The sequence below is a fragment of the Bos taurus genome, chromosome 18 (genome assembly GCF_002263795.3).
Source record: "Bos taurus isolate L1 Dominette 01449 registration number 42190680 breed Hereford chromosome 18, ARS-UCD2.0, whole genome shotgun sequence".
NCBI classification, from domain to species: domain Eukaryota; kingdom Metazoa; phylum Chordata; class Mammalia; order Artiodactyla; family Bovidae; genus Bos; species Bos taurus.
Window position 1 is genome coordinate 54,824,711 of NC_037345.1, and position 24,547 is coordinate 54,849,257.

The following is a 24,547-nucleotide window of genomic DNA, read 5'->3' on the forward strand; positions in this document are numbered from 1 at the left end:
TGGGTCGGAAAGATCCCCATGACTAGGAAATGGCAACCCACTCCAGAATTCTTGCCTGGAAAATTCCATGGACAGAGGAGCCTGGCGGCTACAGTCCATGGGGTTGCAAAGCGTCGGACACAACTGAGGGCACGTGGACGCACACACACACACACACACACACACACACACCCCTTCATTCTAGAAAATTCTCAGGCTCTAGGAGCTTCATTATCCAGCTGAAACCTGTCCACTTCCTTGTAGCTCAATATCCAGGAACTCTTCCTCCTCTGTTCATTAATATTCTTGTCTATGATCCCAGCCCCCGCAAGACCCCATTACTATATCCATGACTGAATTTTATGAGCCTCATAGATACGCATGAGATCCCCTTGGGACATCATTAACCATGGGGTTATCCCACCCAAACCGCCCCTGATTGTAAGCACTTACAGAGAACTCTCCTTGGGGGAACTGCAGTCTCATCCTACAGACTGGTTGGAGCCAAAACAATCGGGCCAGTCCCCAGATAATCCAGCGATTTTGGAAGCAAAACCTTAAAGAAGGCTCGTGAAGACAGCTAGGGCGGAAAACAACTCTCTTAAAGGTACACCTCAACCTAGAAACCCGGGATGGTGTGGGGATTGGGACCTGGGGGCCCCCACAGCAAGGAAGGGAGGGGTCTGGAGCAATGCTGTCCACTGGGAGAAATATGATGTGAGCTACTTGTATCATGGTGGTCATACTGATAGTAAGAAAAATAAGAAGAAGAAACAGCCATTTTAAAAATAATATATTTAAAATATTACCTTAACATGTCCTCAACATAATATTGATGAGATACTTTACATTTTTTTTCACCCTGCATCTTCAGAGTCCAGTATTTTATGCTTACAACCTGTGATGATTCAAACTCGCCGCGTTTCAAATGCTAACGGGCCACACGTGGCCACCATACTGGACTACGCGGTTCTAGAGCTCTGGAAATGAAAATCCAGAGAAAGTGGGGGCGGGAGCCTTGAGGGCAGGTCAGGAGTGGGTGAAATCACAGAGTGTGAACAATGTCGTGCTGAGGAAGGCTGCCTTTCTCCTGACTTTGGGGGAAAGAGACGGAAGAAAAGGAAACTAGCCCGGACAGATTTCCTGCTGAGTTCCTGCTGGTGGACGCATAGCTTCATGGTTCTGTGAAGCTTTGCATTCACGCCTCTAAGGTAAGGTTCACTCTTTCTGTTTGATGAGGGAGGAAGCTGAGACACAGAGAGATCTTCCCGAGGTCCTGTTCTCCACTCTCCAAAGGCAGCTTGAATCCATAACAGAAGAGGGGTGTGTGTGTTTGTGAGGGAGTCTTACGTAGAGGTTTTGCTTCGGACACGGAGTTATTTGCTGCTGAGGAGCTGAAGGACTCAGTATTTTGGAGGTACTCTGTACTCCAGTGGCTTTATGCTCACGAGCTCCCTTAATCCTCACAATAGCTGTCATAGCTATCTCCACTTGACAGACGAGAACGTTGAAAACTGGAAGTCAGAGAGGTGAAATGACCTTTCCAAGGCTACCCAGTAGACAAATGGAAGAGGTGGGCTCTGAACCCTGATTGGTTGGGGGCCATTCTTTTCTCGTTGCTCCACTGTGATATTTTTGGCTTAAGAAAACCAGAGAGCAGAGGCTGCAGGCTAGACTGTTCGCTGGCCTCCCACTCAGCACCTTAGTACACCTGGTGTGGCTATTCTTGTGTTCTGCCTTGGGTGACAGATACAGATGTCTCAGATCTGACTGCTGAAGTCAAAAATGGTGTACAGTTCCTTTTGGTAGTTGCCAAATAAACAATACAAATGGTAGGGTTGTGGGATACTTATTAAATGAATAGATCAAAGGATGGATGAAGAAAAGATGAGGAGATGGAAGGATGGATAATGGACAGAAGAACTGAAGGATGCATGGATGGAAGGAAGGATGGGGAGATGAATGGAAGGATGGATAATGGATAGATGGGTGGAAGGATTGAAGGACAGATGTATGGATGGATGGGAGGAAGGATGAGTAGATAGGTGGAAGGATGGATGATGGATAGATGGACAGAAGAAGGACTGAAGGAAGAACAAATGGATAAATAGATGAATGGAACCAGGTGAACAGAGATTAAGAATACAGACTATCAATAAGTAGGGGAAGCATTTTCTAGACAGTAACATTCTCTGATGGTGATTGCAGCCATGAAATTAAAAGATGCTTACTCCTTGGAAGGAAAGTTATGACCAACCTAGATAGCATATTCAAAAGCAGAGACATTACTTTGCCAACAAAGGTCCATCTAGTCAAGGCTATGGTTTTTCCTGTGGTCATGTATGGATGTGAGAGTTGGACTGTGAAGAGAGCTGAGCGCCGAAGAATTGATGCTTTTGAACTGTGGTGTTGGAGAAGACCCTTGAGAGTCCCTTGGACTGCAAGGAGATCCACCCAGTCCATCCTAAAGGAGACCAGTCCTGGGTGTTCATTGGAAGGACTGATGCTGAGGCTGAAACTCCAATACTTTGGCCACCTCATGTGAAGCGTTGACTCATTGGAAAAGACCCTGATGCTGGGAGGGATTGGGGGCAGGAGGAGAAGGGGACGACAGAGGATAAGGTGGCTGGATGGCATCACCAACTCGATGCACATGAGTTTTGGTGAATTCCAGTTGGTGATGGACAGGGAAGCCTGGTGTGCTGTGATTCATGGGGTCGCAAAGAATCAGACACGACTGAGCAACTGAACTGAACTGAACATTCTCTGAAAAGTTTGGGAGACAATAAATAACAAAAAGGAAAAGAGAGAGGAAAATCATAAAATATTCCCAAAGTAAGTTTGCTTAATTAACTAATTGTAGCAGGTCTTGCTTGGAGTCACTCTGCCAGTGATCAGTGAAGCGTCCACACGGTCTCCTAATCGCTATGAAATGCTGGCTCTGAGGAAGACTCAGGCATTGTGCTTTGCCCTATAGATGTTCCATAAATTTGGTCCCTAAGAGCCACTTTATAAAGTTAATCCACCCTTAAGCCAGCTATCTATGTAGATTTGAAATTTTGCCATTTTAAATTTGTAATTTTGTAGTTTTGCTTTTCTGCAAAGGCTCTTCTATGTTTTCTTTCCCAGTCTTAATTATTTGTGTGTCTGTGTATATATGTATGGAGAAGGCGATGGCACCCCACTCCAGTGTTCTTGCCTGGAAAAATCCCATGGATGGAGGAGCCTGGTAGGCTGCAGTCCATGGGGTCGCAAAGAGTCGAACACGACTGAGCGACTTCACTTTCACTTTTCACTTTCATGCATTGGAGAAGGAAATGACAACCCACTCCAGTGTTCTTGCCTGGAGAATCCCAGGGACGGGAGAGCCTGGTGGGCTGCCATCTGCGGGGTCACACAGGGTCAGACACGACTGAAGCGACTTAGCAGCAGCAGTATATATGTACATCCAACATGTATGTGTTTGTGTAAATGTATTTAAATATCTATCATGTGTCTGCCTGCAATGTAGGAGACACAGGAGATGCGAGTTTGATCCCTGGGTCAGGAAGATCCCCTGGAGGAGGGCATGGCAACCGACTCCAGTATTCTTGCCTGGGAAGTCCTATGGACACAGGAGCCTGGTAGGTTGCAGGTCATGGGGCCGCAGAGTCAGACAAGACTGAGCACAAGCACTGACAGCATAGATTATGTGTACATGTGTGTGCGTGCACGTATATAACCATATTGTATATGCATACAGATACAACATGTACAATTTTTGTTTTAAATTAAGAAAACCATGTATGTGGTAGATGTACCATGCACATCTAAGGTAACAGTTTACCTGGGAAAAGTCCCATGTGTGCCCTGGGTTGTTCATTTCGACTTCTCAGAGGTGACCAGTATTAACTGCTTTCTCACGTGTCCACTCAGGAGAATTTTCTGTGCAGAGATCAGATCAGTCGCTCAGTTGTGTCCGACTCCTTGCGACCCCATGAATCGCAGCGCTCCAGGCCTCCCTGTCCATCACCAACTCCCAGAGTTCACTGAGACTCACATCCATCAAATCAGTGATGCCATCCAGCCATCTCATCCTCTGTCGTCCCCTTCTCCTCTTGCCCCCAATCCCTCCCAGCATCAGGGTCTTTTCCAATGAATCAACTCTTCGCATGAGGTGGCCAAAGTAGTGGAGTTTCAGCTTTAGCATCATTCCTTCCAAAGAAATCCCAGGGATGATCTCCTTCAGAATGGACTGGTTGGATCTCCTTGCAGTCCAAGCCCATGCAAAACACAATTGCAGTGTCTCGTGGAGAACAAGGCCCTCAGTGGCTGATGCCCTTTCCCTCCCTTGGCACTCAGCGTGGCCTGGCCGTGTGGACCTCCTTCTGCTCCCCAGGAGAGCCCTCCTGCTGTCTTTGCTCTTACTGTCCCCTCTCCTGGAATGCTCTTCCCCACGACTGTGTAGCTGACTCCAACCTGACCTTGGCTGTGCTCCGAGGGGACCTCCCTGATCGCCTAAAGCAGACACCTGTCAGGCACCATCTACCACAGCCCCCTGTTTATTGTCTTCACTGCACTTATTCTGAAATGATGTTGATGATTTTTTTTTATTGTGGTAAAACTGCGCATAACCTGTAATGGACTTTTTTTTTTTTTTTGGATGCGCCATATGGCTTGAGAGAATCTCAGTTCCCCCACCAGGGATCAAACCCAGCCCTGTGAGTGAAAGGGTGGAGTCCTAACCACTCCGTGTGGACATCTGGTGAATTCCCTAAAATGGACCATTTAAAGTGTTGCCCAGAAAATCCCATGGATGGAGGAGCCTGGTAGGCTGCAGTCCATGGGGTCGTGAAGAGTCAGACACAACTGAGCGACTTCACTTTCACTTTCCACTTTCATGCATTGGAGAAGGAAATGGCAACCCACTCCAGTGTTCTTGCCTGGAGAATCCCATGGACGGAGAAGCCTGGTAGGCTGCAGTCCATGGGGTTGCACAGAGTCGGACACAACTGAAGCGACTTAGCAGCAGCAGCAGTCAGTGGCATTAAGTACATTCCCAATATTGTGCAACCATGAATCCCATCTTGTTCTAGGACTTGTTTATCACCCCAGATGGAACCTCTATTCCTTTCTCCTCTCTCCCCTATCCCAATAAAATACTAGCCTTAAAAAAAATTAAATATGTATTTACATTATGGGCTTTTCTGGGTCTGTACTGCTTTGCATGGATTTCTCTAGTTCCAGTGAGAGGGGACTACTCTTTTTGGTGGTTTCTCTTGTTGCAGAGCAACAGGCTCTAGGGCACACAGGCTTCAGTACCCGAGCTTCTAGCACACAGGCTCAGTAGTAGCGGCACTTGGGCTTCATTGCTCTGCAGTATGTGGGATCTTCCTGGACCAGGGATCGAACCTGTGTCCACTGCATTGGCAGGTGGGTTCTTATCCACTGTGCCACCAGGGAAGTCTAAAATATTAGCCTTATATGAGCCGGAACTTCACTTGTCCACGTCGCTGATGACACCGTATAGAGGATGCATAACAAATGTGTAACAAATGAGTAAATGAACATCTGAATGAATCAAAAAGTGGATACAGATGTTTTTACATACATACACTGTCCATTCTTATCTAGAACTTGGACTCTTCACTTAATACTGTGTTTTTATAGCAGAATGCTGCTGCTGCTGCTAAGTCGCTTCAGTCGTGTCTGACTCTGTGCGACCCCAGAGACGGAAGCCCACCAGGCTCCCCCGTCCCTGGGATTCTCCAGGCAAGAACACTGGAGTGGGTTGCCATTTCCTTCTCCAATGCAGGAAAGTGAAAAGTGAAAGGGAAGTCGCTCAGTTGTGTCTGAGTCTTAGCGACCCCATGGACTACATACACATGCAACTCATTCTATTTAAAAGTATTGCGGGGTTAGTCTGATTTGATTGTGGGCAAATCAGAACTCACTGTACCAGTTCTCCCGCCTTCACTACTCATCTTGTTTCCAGTCGTTGCTATTAGACAAAGTCCAGAGGTTTTTGAACATTATGGTCTCCTGTAGTTGACGCTTCTCCAGCAAACCTAATGAAATGTGACCCTTATTTGAGGAACGAGAGCCAGATTCACAAGAGAATTTGGAGGGATGGTAGGGTTGGAGAAGCTGACAATATTTGAAAGGTCTGAGGTGTGTTGGTTTGGCAGCTGATAAGGTCAAAAATAAGAGGGTGTTAGAGGAAGCTAAGTGTAGATTAAGAACAAACAGTTCAATGTGTGATTGAAGTAGCAGCTTTGAAGTCAGGCTTTGAGCTGCACGGAGAGAGTCATGATGGTTAGAGCAAGCTCCTCTTTGCATCCTCATTTCTTCACCCAACTTAGGTGGTACTCCATTCTCAGACTTGTTTCCCTTCTGTTCAAAGCTGGGCAGTCTTTCTGGGCTCCAGGCAGAGTGGTTAGTGACAGTCACAAGTATGGTACCTTGAAGTTAAGCGAATAAGTCCGAAGTTCCACTGAATCCTTTCAAGAAACTTGGCTCTGAGATAAGTGATAAAACTGGTAATAAGCTTATCTCACAGTTGATAAGAAAGTTACCACTCACTGGAATTATATATGATTTGAGCTCTGGGCAATTTGAAAGGGTTAGGTTTGTGGGTTTGTGGCAGTATTTTTATTAGAAAAGAGTCCATTGGCCTTTTACAGAGTATTAATCCCTTTGTCATCTGCCATCGATGCCTTATGTGTTTTGGGGTCTCATTTAAAAACCTTTTACTAATGCATGACCTCATGTGAAGGGTTGACTCATTGGAAAAGTCTCTGATGCTGGGAGGGATTGGGGGCAGGAGGAGAAGGGGACGACAGAGGATGAGATGGCTGGATGGCATCACTGACTCGATGGACGTGAGTCTGGGTGAACTCTGGGAGTTGGTGATGGACAGGGAGGCCTGGCGTGCTGCAATTCATGGGGTTGCAAAGAGTTGGACACAACTGAGCGACTGAACTGAACTGAACTGAACTGAATGCATGACAAATGTCATCGGTACCCGCTCATTTATTTGTTTGTATTTAGGAAATGGAAACCCACTCCAGTGTTCTTGCCTGGAGAATCCCAGGGACGGGGCAGCCTGGTGGGCTGCCATCTATGGGGTCACAGAGTCGGACACGACTGAGGTGACTTAGCAGCAGCAGCAGCAGCAGCAGCAGTTTTGCTGCACTATTTAATTATTTTCCCAGCATTTGTCCCCTCCTTACGATTATAATATTCTTTGGTATTAAGCCAAGGCATTGATCATGTATCTGTCTCTATAATGAATTAATAAACTATTTTCCAAAGAGAAAAAAGACAAGGAGAAACTTGGCTCTGTAGAAACTCATCCCCAGTTGGTTTAACGATGAAGAGGATCACAGCCTGTTTGCGCTGCCTGGTTTGAGCTTTGCGTCTACCTTTATAGGCCGTCACCGTATATTTCTTGCCTATTTTTCTATCACACAAAGTAATAATAGTTCCTGCCTCCTGGGGTTTTTTACAATTAATTTTTATTTATTTATTTTTGGCTGCACTAGGTCGCTGTTGCTGCACTCGGGCTTTCTCTAACTGCGGCGAGCGGGGGGCTATTCTTCATTGTGGTTCGTGGGCTTCTCATTGCACGGCTTCTCTTGTTGTGGAGCATGGGCCCTAGAGCTCGGGCTCAGTAGCTGTAGTACACTGGCTTAGTTACCCAAGGGATGTGGGATCTTCCTGGACCAGGGGTCAAACCTGCGTCCCCTACATTGGCAGGCGGATTCTTAACCACTGGACCACCAGGGAAGTCCCACCTCATAGGGTTTTGTGATAATTAAATGCTAATTAAACAAAGCACCCAAAGTTACGCTTTGCACACAAGTGCTCAGCACATGTTGACCTCTGTTATTTATTGAGCTCCCATCATGTAATAAGAATTCTGCTTAGGTGGTCTCATCTCCTTCTGAAAACAACCCAATGGGGTAGATTTCAGTAGTCCCATATATAGACCAAGACCCTGAATATCAATCACTACCCATATCACACCCAAGATCCCCTGGATAAGCTGGAATTCACGTCTGAATCATCCTTTGTCAAAGCCACAATGATAAATATATTTAGCAGTTGTTAAAACAGATATTATGAGAGGTGAAATGCTCAGAGTCACAAAGCCAGCTTACGAGAAGGACTAGGATTGGAAATTATCTTTTCTGGACATCTTCCAGGATGACTGACTCAGATGGGGACAGTGATGATGAAAATGATAACGACTCATATTTACTAAGCATATTTTATGGGCCAGGTGCTGTTCAAAGCCTTTTGGGTCTGTATTAGTTCTCTGGGGCTGCTGTAAAAAAAAAAAAAAAAAAATTATCCAGCTGAAAACAACGCAGATCTAGTCTCTTACACTCTGTAGGTCAGAAGACTTGCTGGGCTGTAATCAAGGTGTTGGCAGGGCTGTGTGCCTTCTGGAAGTTCTAAGGGAGAAGCTGTTTCCCAGCTTTTCCAGCTTCTAAAGACTTGCCCCTCTGTGGGACTTCCCTGGTGGTCTAGTGGTTAAGATCTTGCCTTCCAATGCAGGGGGTTCAGGTTTGATCTCTGGCTGGGAAAACAAGATTGCACATGCCTGGGGGCCAAAAAACCAAAACATAAAACAGAAGCAATGTTGTAACAAACTCTATAAAGATGATCTGCTTTCCTTGGTTCATGGCCCCTTCCTGATGTCACTCAAACCTCTGCTTCCATTGTTCCATCTGATTTCCTGCCTCTCTCACCTGCCTTACAAAAAAATGTCTTTATGGTTGGCTGCACTGGGTTTTCATTGCTCTATGAGGGCTTTCTCTACTTGCAGTCAGCAGGGGCTACTCTCTAGCTGCAGTACGCCGGCTTCTCACTGCGGTGGCTTCTCTTGTTTCGGAGGACGGGATCTAGACATATGGGCTTCGGTAGTTGCAGCTCTCCATGCCAGTACTCTTGACTCTAGAGTGTGGGCTCAGCAGTTGTGGTGCACAGCCTTAGTTGCTCCACGTGCCGTGGAATCTTCCCGGACCAGGGATCGAACCCATGTCCCCTGCCTTGGCAGGCAGATTCTTATCCCCTGCACCACCAGAGAGGTCCCTGCCTCTGTCTTATAAGGACTCTTATGCTTACTCTGAGCCCACCCAGATCATCCAGGGTAATCTCCCCATCTGACGATCCTTAACGTAATCGAAATCCCCACTGCGACATATTCACGGGTTCTGGGGATTAGGGCGTGGATATCTTTGGCGATGATGAGTATCTGGGTATTAGCATCTACTAACTACCTCACCCTGACTTTCGGAGGCAGCAGCAATTACCATCATTGTCTCCATTTTACAGATGAAGAACTGAGACCCAGAGCCCTGAATAGCTTTCTCTTTTACTTTATTGGGGTACGGTTGCTTCACAGTGCTGTGTTAGCTCTGCTACACAATGAAGTGAATCAGCCATGTGTATTTACAATAACCAGGAAATAGAAGCAACCTAAATGTCCACTCACAGATGAATGGATGAAGAAGATCTGGTGCATAAACACGATGAATAACTTTCTTAACATCGTAAAGGTTCTAAGAGGCAAAGCTTTCAAACCAAGTTCAGGCCTTTAACAGCATTCCACATTCTGCCTTTGGGGATATCTTAGTATATAGGTCAAAAATGATTAAATTTGAATATTGGGAAGGGGGTTTGAAAGGAAAACTTGAGGTGAATGAATTAATGAAAGTATAGATATCGGAGAGTATGGTGAAGCAGAGATATAAGCATGAAATTGTAGGTGGTGAAGAGTTTAGAAGAAGAGGTTCGAATCTGTCTCTCCCCCTTATTCACAAAGGGGATTGCCTAGCACAAAGGGGACTATCTAGTTATTATCTAGCTTGTACACCCTCCATCATTTGCAAAGTACTTTCCAACATCTATGGCTCTTATCATAAGGTCTTGTGGTGGGTTTTTTTCTCCCTCACTTGATGACTGGGAAAACTGCACCCAAGCCGGACTGCAGGTTGACTGCAAGACCCCAGCAGCTCGAGTTCCTACCAGCCAACAGTGTGGTGACAGAGGCAGGATGCCAGCCCCAACCACCCCATGGCCCGGGACAAAGTGACCTCCAGCACGTTTGAACGTGCGGGCGCTTGAGGAATCGCTTGGCCCTAACCTGAATGTTCCAGACGTTCAGCTATTAAGACTCACTTTATAGCCCATTCCTTGCCTTGAACCACCCCCAACCTATTTTCTATTAAGATCCACGACTTGATCCAAGTAGGTTCATTAACCTTCCAGAATGGCAGTCCATATCAACTCGAGTCTGCATGAAAACCCTTTATGACACACACGTCTGGTGTCCCATGCAAATCTCTGGTCTGAGTGGGGGCTGGGGGTGGAGCACCCAGGGGAAGAGAAGAACAAGACCCTGAAGCATAAGCAAGCTTAGCTAGTTTATGCAAGAAACAGCAAAAAAGACTAGTGTAGTCTGAATAGATCAAAGGAGAAGAGGTAAGGAATGAGCTTTGAGGGGAGGGCTTGGTATGGACTGTGAATGTTACGATAAACGTGGTGAAGAACTCTGAATTAATGACTGCTGCTTCTCCCCACTTTAATCCCTCCAGTGGCTTTCAGTTGCATTTTTAAAATAATTTGATTTATTTTATTTTGGCTGGGTCTTTGTTGCTGTGTGGGCTTTCTCTGGTTGCAGAGAGCAGGATCTACTCTCTGGTTGCGGTGCACAGGTTTCTCATTGCAGTGGCTTCTCTTCTTGCGAAGCACAGGCTCCAGGGCACATGGCCTCAGTAGCTGCAACTCCCCAGCTCTCGAGCACAGGCTCAATAGTTGTGGGGCAGGGGCTTAGTTGCTCCGAGGCCTGTGAGATCTTCCCGGACCAGGAATCCAACTTGTTTCTCTTTCGTTGGCAGGCAGATTCTTTTTACCACTGAGTCAACAGGGAAGCACTCCAGTTGCATCTTTTAAAAATATGTATTTATTTATTTACTTGGCTGTATTAGGTCTTAGTTGCTCCACGGCATCTTTAGTTGCTGCCAGTGGACACTTAATTGAGGCATATGGGATCTACTTCCCTGACCAGGGATTGAACCTGGATCCTCCTCTGCATTGGGAGCGTAGAGTCTTAGCCACTGCGCCACCAGAGAAGTCCCAAACTTGCATTTAGAAAACAAGGAAGGCTTTGCAGGGTCCACTCTATTCACCTCACCAAGCATTCATAGCCAAAGATATGAGTAGTATCTAGTGACACCACTATATCCCCCTGGAGTGATATAGTTCCGGCTCGTCTTGTTCTTTGAACGCATCCAGCTCTTTTCCATCTTAAGCCTTTTGTCACATCCTGCTGTCTCTGCCTAGATGAGCTGCAGACACGCAGCCCAGCTCCGCTCATGGCTACTCATTGTTCTCTTCCTCCGGGTCTCAGTTTTCATGTCATTTTATCTGAAGAGACTTCCCGACCTCACAGTCAGAACTAGCTTTGCCAGGTTCATCTTTATCACAGCCTCTGTCCTCCCACCCAACTGCTGTTCTTTGTTACCGCATGTTCTCATCCTCTGATCTGAACCATCAAGCCAGACTTTCTGAAACTCAAGAGATGTTCAGGAGACTGAGAAGTTCTTCGGGAATGTGAAGGGGTCTGCTACAGAGAAGAGCCTGTCTGGGGATCGCTCGCTTTCAGTCTCCCCTTTTCTTTGTCACTCCTCAAATCTGAGGAGGGTACAGAGGTGGAAAATGGGGGGAAAATGGAATAAAGTTTGAATAGAGGAGTTAATCATAAAGTCATCAGGGGAATTCGATTCAGCAGCCCTGTATACCAGACCAGGAGAGACTGGAGGCCAATGTATCATCAAGGGGAACACAAGAAGTGTTTAGGGGAGAGACGGTAAAGCCCGGACTTTGATCAGTAACGGTAGGGACAGAGAGATAGGGGTGGATACAGGAGCTATTCAAAAAGTACAATCACCTGGGTTTGATGACTGATAGGATGCAGGGAGGAGATGGGAAGAGCAAAACTTTACTCTTAGGGGAATAACTCAAGAGACTGGGAGGAATACTGACAGCAGTTGAACCTGCTATCTGTCACTTACCATCTGTGGTCTTTGGATAAGTTATGCAACCTCCCAAATTCCAGTTTCCTTCTGCAAAATGGAGATGATCACCATGCCAGCTCTTCTGCTTGCTAGGAGGAGTAAAGTGGATACAAAACCTAGAACATCAGCATACAAGAGGCACTCAGTAACTGGGAGCCAGTAGTAGACAAGGCAATAGTAGCCGAGCCGCAAAGGAAACCCAGACCGCCAAGGCTAAGACTGGCATTGTCGTTTCTGCTGAGAATGGCCTATTTATATGTCATTGAGGAAATGCCATAGAGGCAACCAGAGCCAGGAGAAATTATGATTGACGAGGATAGTAATGCTTATTGTTCAGGTACTTTTAATAGCCAGCCGAGGAGATGGGTGTGGTGCGTGAGAACCTAGTGACAGCAAGAATGTTGAGCGTCTAGCCTGGAACACAGTAAGTGCTCAACAAATGCTTCATCTTTCCATCACATGCTCCCCTCTATAACGACAGAATATATATATATGTATATGTCTGCCTGCAATGCGGGAGACCTGGGTCCAATCCCTGGGTTGGGAAGATCCCCTGGAGAAGGGAATGGCTACCCACTCCAGTATTCTTGCCTGGAGAATCCCATGGATGGAGGAGCCTGGTGGGCTACAGTTTATGGGATCACAAAGAGTTGGATACGACTGAATGACTAACACTTTCACTTTTCACTTTGTAAGAATAAGCTATTTTTTTCTTACCCCCTGGGGATAGAAAGAAAATAGCCTGCGTGACGTCAAACCTGGGAGTGAGTGGAAGTGGAAGGAAACCCATGAGAGCCAAATTTTTGTCTTCCTTCAATCCAGAAAGAAGAAGCCAGCCGAGATGAATGGATGGCCCAGTTACCTGCTGGGGTGGATGGCCTTCCTCCTCTACTCCTATGGAACAACTGGAAGTGAGTATACTGGGAAGCAATGGGGAGGGTTTGGGACCTGGAAAGAATGAAATGAAGTAAAGATGACTGGATCCAAGTAGGGACAAGATACCCTAGTAGAAATCTCAGACCGACGTGGGGTGTGGCCCCTGGATCTGCCGCTTTTTCTCTGTGTGACCTTGGTCATGCCCTGTAACCTCTCTGAAGTCAGTCCTCAGCCTTGAAAGAGGAATAATGGCATTTACCTCATGGGACGATGTTGAAGCCTAAAGAAAAGAACAGATGCAAGCATCTTTCACAGATTCAGCACAGGTTAGTGAAGTTGCTCAGTCATGTCCGACTCTTTGTGACCCCATGGACTGTAGCCCACCAGGCTCCTCCATCCATGGGATTTCCCAGGCAAGAATGCTGGAGTGGGTTGCCATTTCCTTCTTCAGGGGATCTTCCTGATCCAGGGATCAAACCCGGCCTCCTGCATTGCAGGCAGATCTTTACCATCTGAACCACCAGGGGAATCAGCACATGGTAAGGCGGATATAAATATTTTAATATAAAGAGGGGGCTCTATAATTCCAGTACACTGAAAGCTCAGAATCCCTTACTTGGAAATTCCCTTTATACTCATTACAAAAAAAATTGTGGGGCTTCCTTTTTGGCTCAGTGGTAAAGAATCTGCCTGCCAATGCAGGAGACACAGGTTCAACTCCTGGTCCAGGAAGACCCCACATGCACATGTCTATAGATTAATTTATTCAATACACATTTTTATATTTATTTGGCTGTAACAGATCTTAGTCACAGCACTCGGGATCTTTTAATTATAGCAAGTGAACTCTTAATTGCAGCCTGTGGGCTCTAGTTTCTCAGCAGGGATCGAACCCTGGACCCCTTGCACTGGGAGCATGGAATCTTAGCCACTGGACCACCAGGGAAGTCCTTTCAATACATATAGGTTGAGTGACTCCGAAGTGCCTGGATTTGTGCTTTGATCCAGAAACATAACAGTAAACAAAACCCACACCCTACACTCAGAGTGTTTACGATGAACGGAAGTGGGAGAGACATAAACTGATAATATTATCTTAAAAACTGGTGAGTATGACACTGCTGTATTTAAGATGCACCACCCACAAGGACCCTACTGCAGAGCACAGGGAACTCGGCCCAATGGTATGTGGGTGGCCTGGATGGCAGGGGAGTTTGGGGGAGAATGGATACATGTATATGTATGTCTGAGTTTCTTTGCTGTCCACCTGAATCTACCACAACATTGTTAGTTGGATATACTCCATATAAAATTAAAAGTTTTTTAAAAATGGTAAGTACATGTACAAAGATTGGCCCAGTGTATTATAAGAGCAAGCAAGCATATTAATCCAGGCTGAACCAGGTCTTGATGAATGAGTAGCAGTGAGCAGAGTCGTTCTGGGCAGGATGAAGGACATGAGCAAAACTCCAAAGACAAAGAACATGGAGGAAGGTCAAGGGAATGTTAATCGCAGAGTGAGAACAGAGAGGTCAGCAAGTCTCGGATTATGGAGGGTTTTAACCCAGTTAAGAAGATTAGACCATCTGCTGGACTACTTTACAGATGGCTAATAGTATCTATTAGTGTTGATTTTTGCTAACAGCTCCCAAGGATAAACTTAATTCTATGTACACGGGGTACCAGCCTGCCCTCCCCACCACCAGCAGCATCCTGTATACTCAGGGGTGTTCCTGGGTGAGGACAGTCATTAATGATGACAACAGTTAACTTTTGTTAAGTAGTATCTGCCTGCCATGGAGGAGATGCGGGTTCAATCCCTGGGTGGGGAAGATCCCCTGGAGAAGGGAATGACAATCCACTCCAGTATTCTTGCCTGGAGAATCCCATGGACAGAGGAGCCTGCCGGGCTACAGTCCATGGGGTCGCAAAGAGTCGGACAAGACTTAGCAACTAAACAACAATATCCTTACCGTGGTCCAGTGGTTAAGAATCCGCCTACCGGTGCAGGGGACACAGGTTCACTTCCTAGTCCAGGAAGATTCCACATGCCAGGGAACAACTAAGCCCGTTTACACCACAACTACTGAAGCGCTTGCACCCTAGAGCCCATGTTCTGCAACAAGAGAAGCCACCATGATGAGAAGCCCATGCACCACACCTAGAAGGTGGTCCCCACTCACCACAACTAGAGAAAGCCCATGCTGCTGCTAAGTCACTTCAGTTGTGTCCGACTCTGTGCGACCCCATAGACGGCAGCCCACCAGGCTCCCCTGTGCATAGCAATAAACACACAGCACAGACAATGACACATTTTAAAAAGATGGTTAGCAATATCCTTGGCTTCTACCCAGTAGATATCAGTAGCACAGCTACCAGTTCCTCCCTCTTCCTCTTGTAACAACCAGAAATGTCTCCAAACATTGTCTGATGTCCCCTGGAGGGGGGGAGGTCATAATTGCCCCTTCTACATTGAGATCCACCATTCTATGCCCAGCTGGCAGACAGAGAAACAAAGAAGTGTGGAAGGTTGGTTGGAAATTTTTTTTGTTGAGCCAGGAAATGATAACATCATTTTAATCCACATTTTATGAGTCATAACTTAGTCCATGGCCCCACCTAACTAAAAGAGAAACTGCAGACCCTTCTCCAGCAGTCTGGTGGTTAAGACTTCGCCTTCCAGTGCTGGGGGTATGGGTTTGATCCCTAATCGGGGTGCTAAGATCCCACATGCTTTTCAGCCAAAAAAACAAAACATAAAACAGAAGCAATACAATAACAAATTCAATAAAGACTTTAAAAAACATGGTCCATATCAAAAAATCTTTAAAGAGAGAGAGACAGCAAAATGGATTCTAGCTATGAGCTCAGAAAGAGAAGGAAGCTGGGTTTGGCAAATATATGGAAGTTTTGCCTCACCATCTTTGTAACATGAGCTAACACACATGCACACACACGGAGGAAGACAGGCATGTACATATATGCACACACATGCATGCATTTATGTGTGTGCACACACATAACCTATCAGAGCACCTTACTCATAGTAACCCATCATTATGTCTTTGAGGGAGGAAAGAGGAATGTGGAGGAGACGGCAAAGTGAAAGCAAGGGCCGTTCTGATCCTGCTGAAAAAAATCCAAGTCCTCACTCTAATTGTTGTTGTTCAGTCGCTAAGTTGGGTCCGACTCTTTGTGACCTCATGGACTATAGCCTGCCAGGGGCCTCTGTCCATGGGATTTCCCAAACAAGAATACTAGAGCGGGTTTCCATTTCCTTCTCCAGGGAATCTTACCAGAGCAGGGATCAAACCCATGTCTCCTGCATTAGCAGGTGGATTCCTTACCACTGAGCCATGAGGGAAGCCCATTGTCACTCTACTATCAAAAAAAAAAAAAAAAAAAAGGTATTAACTTTAAATCACTCCTTGTATGGGCCCTCTTTTCCTTCTCCATGAAATGAAGAATTGGGTTCGCACAGCATTTCCTTTTTCTAAGGCGTGGGTTTTTGTTTTTTTTTTTTTTGATGTGGATCATTTTAAAATCTTTATTGAATTTGTTACAATATTGTTTCTGCTTTATGTTTCTTTTTCTTTTTTTTGGCCTCGAGGCATGTGGGCTCTTAACTTCCCTACCAGGGATCGAGCCCGCACCCCCCATGTTAGATGGCGGAGTCTTAACTACTGGACCGCCAGGGAAGTCCCAGAACAGCATTTCTTAAGAGGTGTTTCAGGGACCACTCATCGCCAGCACTATTGACTCATGGGGAAAAAAATAAAAAGGACAACTCAGTATACTCTATTTCACTCTTGTTAATTCAATCCTCATTTGCATATGGACTTCTGTGATGAATCCCACTGAAGAAACCTGTTTAACACTACTTCACATGGTGTTTCCCAAATTTATTTTATTCTGTCAGTTATTTTTTGAGCATCTGCTATAATCCAGTCCCTCTTCTAGGTTCTGAGGATACCTGGTGTAAAAGATAAAGTCCCCATCTTGGTACAGAAGGATAGAAAGGTCAAGAGTTGTGTTTCCAAAACTTTACTCATTCAAGGTCACCCCCTCCATACCTGCCACCACCTGCATGCCATCAAGAATATTCTGCACTCACCATTTTTCTTTCAATGTGCTTCCTCTTCCTGAATACATTTATTTTAAATGAATTGTTAGCATCAGCCCTGTAATCTATAAAAGCACTGCTACTTGCCATAAATAGGAAGTACCAATAAAAATAAACACTATGAGAGCAAAAGCCCATTATTAAATTCTACTAGATACTATTGTCCTAAAAGGGTTTTGAGCCCGAGTCCTGCTCTCTCTCTCTCTCTTTTTTTTTTTTGTTAAAAAGGGAGATTATTAAGTATTAGAGATATTGTAGGAAATACTAGCATTAAATTGAAGCTTTTTCTTTTATGTCATCAGGAGGATTGAAAAAGCATTGGAAAACGAAATGGTTTTTTAGTCTGTGATTCAAAATTATTTCATGTGTGTCTTTTCATAACCTGATGGAATCTTGCAATTTACCAGATTTTTTTTCAAAGATTTTTTGACGTGGACCATTTTTTTTTAAAAGTCTTTATTGAATATATTACAATATTGACTCTGTTTTATATATATATATATATATTTTTTTTTTTTGGCTGCCAGGCATGTGAGATCTTAGCTCCCCAACCAAGGATCGAAGCCCCACCCCAGTGAACCCACATCCCCTGCATGGGAACATGAAGTCTTACCTACTGGACCCCCAGGGAATCCTGTCACCAAAAGTGTCTTGTATGCCATTTGCGATAGCCATGCTGGTTTGGAGACATAATATATCTTGGTTGCCTTTATTGTTTATGAAACTCATCCCTACTACTCTGGGTCCAAACATAAGCTGGAAATGTTCTTGTATGTCGTTAGGAAATTAGATGCAAAGACTATACTGCAGACTTCAGGCCATCATATAAAGCAGACCGAGTCTCATCCTTGGCTCCTTCCTTGGGACTAATCCCCTACTTGTCCCTCTGTCCTTCAGATAAGAAAGATTCATGCATCTTTCCCTTCACCTACAAGGGTTCTACTTACTTCTCTTGCACCAGAGCCAACAGCTTATCCCCCTGGTGTTCGACCAGAGCCATCTACGACGGACGGTGGAAGCACTGCCTGACAGAAGGTGAGTGATACCACGTGATCCGTCAGCAGGCGCCTTCAGAGGATGGGCTACCAAAGAGAATGCGGAGGCGTGGGTAATATGATCTTTTTTTGGCAGACCAAACACTGAGTGTTAATAATGGGTAATAACGCTAAGGATCATAGAGTGAGGAGTTTCCCAGCGGTCTAGTGGTTAGGACTCGGCACTTTCACTGCCTGGGGCCCAGGTTCAATCCTTGGTCAGGAAACTAAGATTCCACAAGCCACGTGACATGGCCAAAAAAGAAAAAGATAATGGTGTTAAAAATAGTGCTTTCCAAGACATGAAAGCAGACTAAATGTCCATCAACAAATGAATGGTTAAAGATGATGTGAGATACACACACACACACACGCACACACACACACGCACACGCACACGCACACAATGGAATATTACTCCGTCATTAAAAGGAATGAAATAATGCCGTTTGCAGCAACGTGGATGGACCTAGAGATTATCGCACTAAGTAAACCAGAGAAAGACAAATATCTCATGGTGGCATTTATAAGTGGCATCTAGAAAATGATACGAATGGACTTATTTATAAAATAGGAACAGACTCACAGACACAGAAAACAAACATACAGTTACCAGCAGGGAAACATTGCAAATATTGCAATAAGGTGAGTCATATGAATGTTTTGCTTTCCCAGGACATATAAAAGATATGTCACACTGTACTGCAGTCTAAATGTGCAATGGCATTATATGTCTTTAAGAAAATTACATACTCTTAATTTAAAAACTATCTCATTGCTCAAAAATGCTAACCATCCTCTGAATCTTCGGTGAGATGCAATCTTTTTGCTGGTGGAGGGTCTTACCTTGATGTTGATGGTTGCTGGCTGATCAGGGTAGTGGGTGCTTAAGGTTGGGGTGACACAATTTCTTAAAACAAGACAACAAAGAGGTTTGCAGTATCTATTGACTCACCCTTTCGTGAACAATTTCTCTGCATCCTGCAGTGCTGTTTGACAGCATGTTACCTACAGTAGAACGTCTTTCAAAAGTGGAGTCAGCCCTCTCAAACCCTGCTGATGCTTTATCAACTAACTGCATATAGTATCCTGTATCTTTTGTTGTGATGCCAACACTCTTCACAGCATCTTCACCAGGAGTAGTTTTCATCTCAGGAAAACACTTTCTTTTCTTGTCCATTAGAAGCAATTTCTTATCCATAGGTTATGTATTTAATGGTGCCTCAAAACAATTGCATTCACCACATCAAAGATCATTGATTAACCCAATCCCTGGTGGCTCAGTGGTAAAGAATCCGCCTGCTAATGCAGGAGACATGGGTTTGATCCCTGGTCCTGGAAGATCCCACATGCCTCAGAGCAACTAAGCCTATGTAATAAAAAGAAAAAAAGAAATCACTGACCCACCATAACAAATACAATAATAATTTCAAAGTGTGGAATATTGGGAGAATTACCGAAATGTAGCACAGGGACACACAGTGAGCCAATGCTATTGGGGAAATGGCACCGACAGACTGGTTCAAGGCAGGGTTGCCACACACCTTCAACCTGTGAAAACCGCAATCTCTGCAGAGCACAATAAAGCCAAGTGACTAAAGACACGTTGAGCCTGCACTGCCTCTGTTGCAAAGTCCTCTGCAGTTCAAGCAAATCAGGATCAACCGGTTGAAACTGAATTAGGAAATTACAAGTAGATATATGTATTTTTTAGTTCTGGAAAAGAGGTCCCCAGGGACTTCCCCGGTGGTCCAATGATTAGGACTCCGCTCTTCCAATGCAAGGGGCACAGGTTCAATCCCTGGTTGGGAAACTAAGGTCTTGTGAGTCTTGCAGCCAAAAAATGAATGACCAGAGAAATGTCACAGCACTCATGGACGTCTTTCTACACAGACTATCCACGGTGTGTCTTCCCCTTCATCTACCGGGGAAAGCCCCACAATGGCTGCATCACGGATGGCAGTTTATTTGGAAGGCAGTGGTGCTCAGTCACTTCCAGCTTTGATGAGAAGCAGCAGTGGAAATACTGTGAAACCAACGGTGAGGCGCTGCAACAAGGAGGGTGTGTTCACTAGGGGTGGGGATGGCGGCCAGCAATGACTCTCGCGAGGGCGTGGGGACCGGGCGGTGAGCACGCGCGCTCAGACTCCTTGTCACCTCGTGAGCTATGGCCCGCCTGGCTCCTCTGTCCATGGGATTCTCCAGGCAAGAATACTGGAGTGGGTTGCCATGCCCTCCTCCAGGGGATCTTCCCGACCCAGGGATTGAATTCAAATCTCTTATGTCCCCTGCATTGGCAGGCAGGTTGTTTTCTTTTTTTTTTTTTTCTTTTCTTTTTAACCACTAGCGCCACCTGGGAACATAAGGCTCTAATTATGTTCGTTTCCATCATTATTTTCAGAGTACGGGGGAAACTCTTTCAGCAAGCCCTGCATCTTCCCTGCCACGTACAGAAATCATGTGGTCTCTGAATGCCTTGAGGACGAAAACAACAAGCTCTGGTGTCCAACCACGGAGAACATGGATAAGGACGGGAAGTGGAGTCTTTGTGCCGACACCAGTACTATGGGGAAGGGGATTGGGTGGGCACGGGTGGAGTCCTTCATTCATTCACTCAACAAATGTCTATCCCAGCCCTACTGTGTGCCGGACCCTGAGCTGAGCACTGGGGCTATAATGATGAATATGCAGATTCCCGCCCTCAGAGATCTGATGAACAAATAGCATAAAGAATGCCATAATGCCACAGGCAAAAATGTGGTCTCCTTAAGATCCAAGAGAAACGGGCCAGTATAAAATTTGCAAAATATTAAATATCCAACACTCAAATAACAAGTATGCTATATGATAAGGTTTTGAAAAATCTGTTACTAATGGAACTGGAAAGACAGTGAAGCCAATTCAAAGGACTTGTAAGAAGCATCCATGGATGCTCAAGTCCTTTATATAAAATGGTGTAGAAGAGTTGAAAGTGAAAGCCTCTCAGTCGTGTCCGACTCTTTGCGACCCCATGGACTGTAGCCTGCCAGGCTCCTCTGTCCATAGAATCCTCCAGGCAAGATACTGGAGTGGGTAGCCTATCCTTTCTCCAGCTCATCTTCCCAACCTCAGTATTTGTGGGTTCTGGAGCCACAGATTCACCAACTAGATAATGCATTCCTCGAGTGGAATATTGAATCCTCAGAGAACCTGTGACTACTGAGGGTCGATTGTACATAGTCAATGAAGAAAAGAATGCCAAGCTGAAGCAAGATTGCTAAATTAGATACAAAATCCATTAACATCTAAAAACAACCAAACCTTTGGGTTTATCTTGTCTACCAGATAGAGATGACTGGACTCTCTCTTGAACAAATTCCCAGGTGGCGCAGTGGTAAAGAATCCGCCTGCCAATGCAGGGGTCCCAGGAGACTCAGATTCCAGCCCTGAGACAGGAAAGTCCTCTGGAAGAGGAAATGGCAACCCACTCCAGTATTCTTGCCTGGACAATCCATTGGACAGAACAGCCTGGTGGGCTACAGTCCACGGGGTTGCAAAAGAGTCTGACACAACTTAACGACTAAACAACAACACATCACCCCTTCGGCAGGAGCTCAGACAACACAAGCTTAAGTGAGGATGAAGCCTCACTGTGATGTAAAGACACAGGAGTAACCCCCGTCTTATCTCCACTTCCTCCCTAGGAATTTCCTCATTGGTTCCTGGCTTCCCTTGCCACTTCCCGTTCAACTACAAAAACAAGAATTATTTTAACTGCACCAATAAAGGATCAAAGGAGAACCTTTTATGGTGTGCAACCTCTTACAACTATGACCGGGACCACACTTGGGTGTACTGCTGATGCAAAGGTGAGCTCTTTTCCTTCCAGCATGATTTGCTGAGTTTTCCAGTAAGACGAGTTCTATTTCTCAGAGAAAAGGTGAAGTTAGCGGGGGTGGGGGAGGCTGGGACAACCTCCCAAAGTAGAAGACAAGAAGAAATCAGGATGTCTCTGAAAAGCAGAGGAGCAGGGTGAGGAGGTGAGCGAATGATTTCAGAACCAGAAAGGTGTCATTCCAAAATTTAGGTCTGGGAGGATTTGGGTGTGAAAAATTCAGAAAGTGGAATTTCTTGAGTTGAGACTTTAAATGAAAGGACAAACTTGAAAAGAGATAACCAAGACCTCTCTGGTCCCCCTGATGACTCAGCAGTAAGGAATCCCCCTGCCAATGCAGGAGACACAGGTTCAATCCCTGGGTTGGGAAGATCCCCTGGAGAAGGAAATGGCAACCCACTCCAGTATGCTTGCCTGAGAAATCTCATGGACAGAGGAGCCTGGTGGACTATGCTCCCTGGGGTTGCAAAGAGTCAGACATGACTTTGTGACTGAGGACACACACACACACACACACACACGTCCCCAGAAACCTTGTTGTTGATCCCGTACCTGCTTCACTGAGTAGCTAACCAGGGAAAAGCTTAGGTTCACCTCTCACCCTCTTCCCAACCTTGGCCCATACATCATCAACTGTCTCCATGGGACCCACTTCATCCTTCCTTTTTTCTATTCTTTCCCTTCCAGCTTCCATATTCTAAAGCCTATAAAAATTCTCTCTGGACCTCCTGCACTGACTTTGTCACATTGTAATTCTGGAATCTGAAAGTAAACAGAAGCCCTCTCGTCAGATATGGGACCATCCTGGTGATTCCAGCAGTATTTATCCTTGCAATTGCATGTGGGTTATAGAACCAAAATCCGTGACTCTTTCTGAAATTTAGTTTGATGGTGAAAATTATCTTCCACGTACAGAGGAAAGGCGAAGAAGTCGGTTTGGGACTCTACCATCTTAACAGTTGTTGATATTGTTGTTTAGTCACTAAGTCGTGTCTGACTCTTTGAGACCCCGTGAACTGTAGCCTGCCAGGCTCCTCTGTCCATGGGATTTCCCAGCAAGAATACTGAAGTGGGCTGCCATTTCCTTCTCCAGGGGATCTTCCCAACCCAGGGATGGAACCTATGTCTCCCGTGTCTCCTGCATTGGCAGGTGGATTCTTTGCCACTACACCGCCTGAGAAGCCCCCATCTTAACAGGGTGAATACTAAAAAAAAAAAAAAAAAACCCACAGTGGTCCCCAATCCGTGGCTAAGTCTAAGAACATTTTTAGTCTCCAGCCTCAAATTTGTAACCATCAGAGAAGAACTATCTCGGGACTCCCCTGGCGGTCCAGTGGTTAGAACTCCATGCTTCCACTGCAGGGGGCACAGGTTAGATCCCTGCTTGGGGAACTAAGATCCCTACATGCCGTGCCCCAAACAACCAAAAACAAGCAAACAAAATAAACAAACAAAAAGAACAGAACCATCTCCTTGCAAGTCCTGCTCCTACCGAACATATTACAGCATAGGTGAGGTTGAGGTGCTTATTATTCACTGACTTGATCCCATGAGCCAGGTGAGGGGCAGCAGGTATCTAACTGCTCTTGGCTCAGCTGCGTCATTTTATTCCCAACTGAATCTTAAAAATCAACATGAAGTCACTTTTTAACTCATGTTACATTTGAGTCAGTGTGTACCTGTTACCTGAACACTGGCTTTTGATTTTCTTTTCAAGGGAAGGAGACACGTCTCCAGTGGAAGGCTGACATATTAAGTCTGGAACCTCCTTCATCTTTTTCATCAAATCTTTCAAGCTTAGATAACCGCCTTTAGGAAGAACCTGTTCACCATCTTGCTTCATCACTCGGTCCTTTGTGAAGAACAGAGGGAAAATGTGGTCTAACCACCAAAAGGGAGCCCCACATTAACTCTGGGGCTGCCTTTTCCGCTTCCTAGAATGACAGATATGGTGAGGGATCTGAAAGTGTGGGGAAGGAAACGCTGGTGAGTCGTATGGTGCAGAGATCAGATTCTCAGCCCAGGGATTCTAGGAGATAATTGCAGCCTGCTATCTCTTTCTGGGAAGTTACAGACTTGGGTGGAGCATTTGTAGGTACTTATTAAATCATTAATAAATAAATTAGTACATCAATGGAGGGTAGAAAATTCATTGCAAGATGGCCTCAACTTTTCCCTTATGGTGCCCATGACAGACATCAATAATCAATTGCAGAATCTGTTTCCTGTGAGCCCAGATGCAACCTCAAGTTGTTGGTGTTCTTCTCTTCCTGTCCATTCTCTCCTTCCTTCTCCTCTTCCCTCTCCTCCTCCTCTTCTCCCTCCCTGTCCTCCTCCTCCTTCATAAAATCCCTCTCAGTGGACTTCACCAGTGGTGCAGTGGATAAGAATCTGCCTGCCAATGCAGGGGACTCGGTTGGATCCCTGGTCCGGGAAGACCCCAGATGCCCCAGAACAATTAAACCCCTTTGCCATAACTACTGAAGCCCGAGCTCCAGAGCCCGTGCTCTGCAACAAGAGAAGCCACCGCGGTGAGAAGCCCGTGCACTGCAATGAAGAGTAGCCCCCGCTTACCACAACTAGAGAAAGGCCACAC

At 45.5% G+C, this 24,547-nt stretch overlaps 1 protein-coding gene across 4 annotated transcripts; it reads left to right on the forward strand.

The window, feature by feature from the left end:
* The first annotated feature begins 388 nt into the window (after positions 1 to 388).
* Positions 389 to 24,085, forward strand: ELSPBP1 (epididymal sperm binding protein 1). Of its 4 annotated transcripts, none has more exons than XM_015458167.3 (7): positions 389 to 586; positions 12,867 to 12,955; positions 17,941 to 18,078; positions 19,971 to 20,117; positions 20,479 to 20,637; positions 21,761 to 21,925; positions 23,669 to 24,085. In XM_015458167.3, exons 2-6 carry the CDS (start codon positions 12,886 to 12,888, stop codon positions 21,916 to 21,918), a joined length of 672 nt encoding a protein of 223 aa, XP_015313653.1. In that variant the 5' UTR covers positions 389 to 586; positions 12,867 to 12,885; the 3' UTR covers positions 21,919 to 21,925; positions 23,669 to 24,085. The 4 variants fall into 4 exon arrangements, with proteins under 4 accessions (XP_015313653.1, XP_024834057.1, XP_024834058.1 ...); XM_024978289.2 differs by lacking the exon at positions 389 to 586 and adding an exon at positions 930 to 1,190; XM_024978290.2 differs by lacking the exon at positions 389 to 586 and adding an exon at positions 10,363 to 10,449.
* Positions 24,086 to 24,547: the final 462 nt, after the last annotated feature.

Excerpts from the sequence above, each read along its gene's own strand:
- ELSPBP1 (XM_015458167.3), top strand. The coding sequence starts at position 12,886 with ATGAATGGATGGCCCAGTTACCTGCTGGGGTGGATGGCCTTCCTCCTC. Across the intron at positions 18,079-19,970 it reads GAAGCACTGCCTGACAGAAG|ACTATCCACGGTGTGTCTTC; the intron begins GTGAGTGATACC and ends CTTTCTACACAG. Across the intron at positions 20,638-21,760 it reads GAGTCTTTGTGCCGACACCA|GAATTTCCTCATTGGTTCCT; the intron begins GTACTATGGGGA and ends CTTCCTCCCTAG.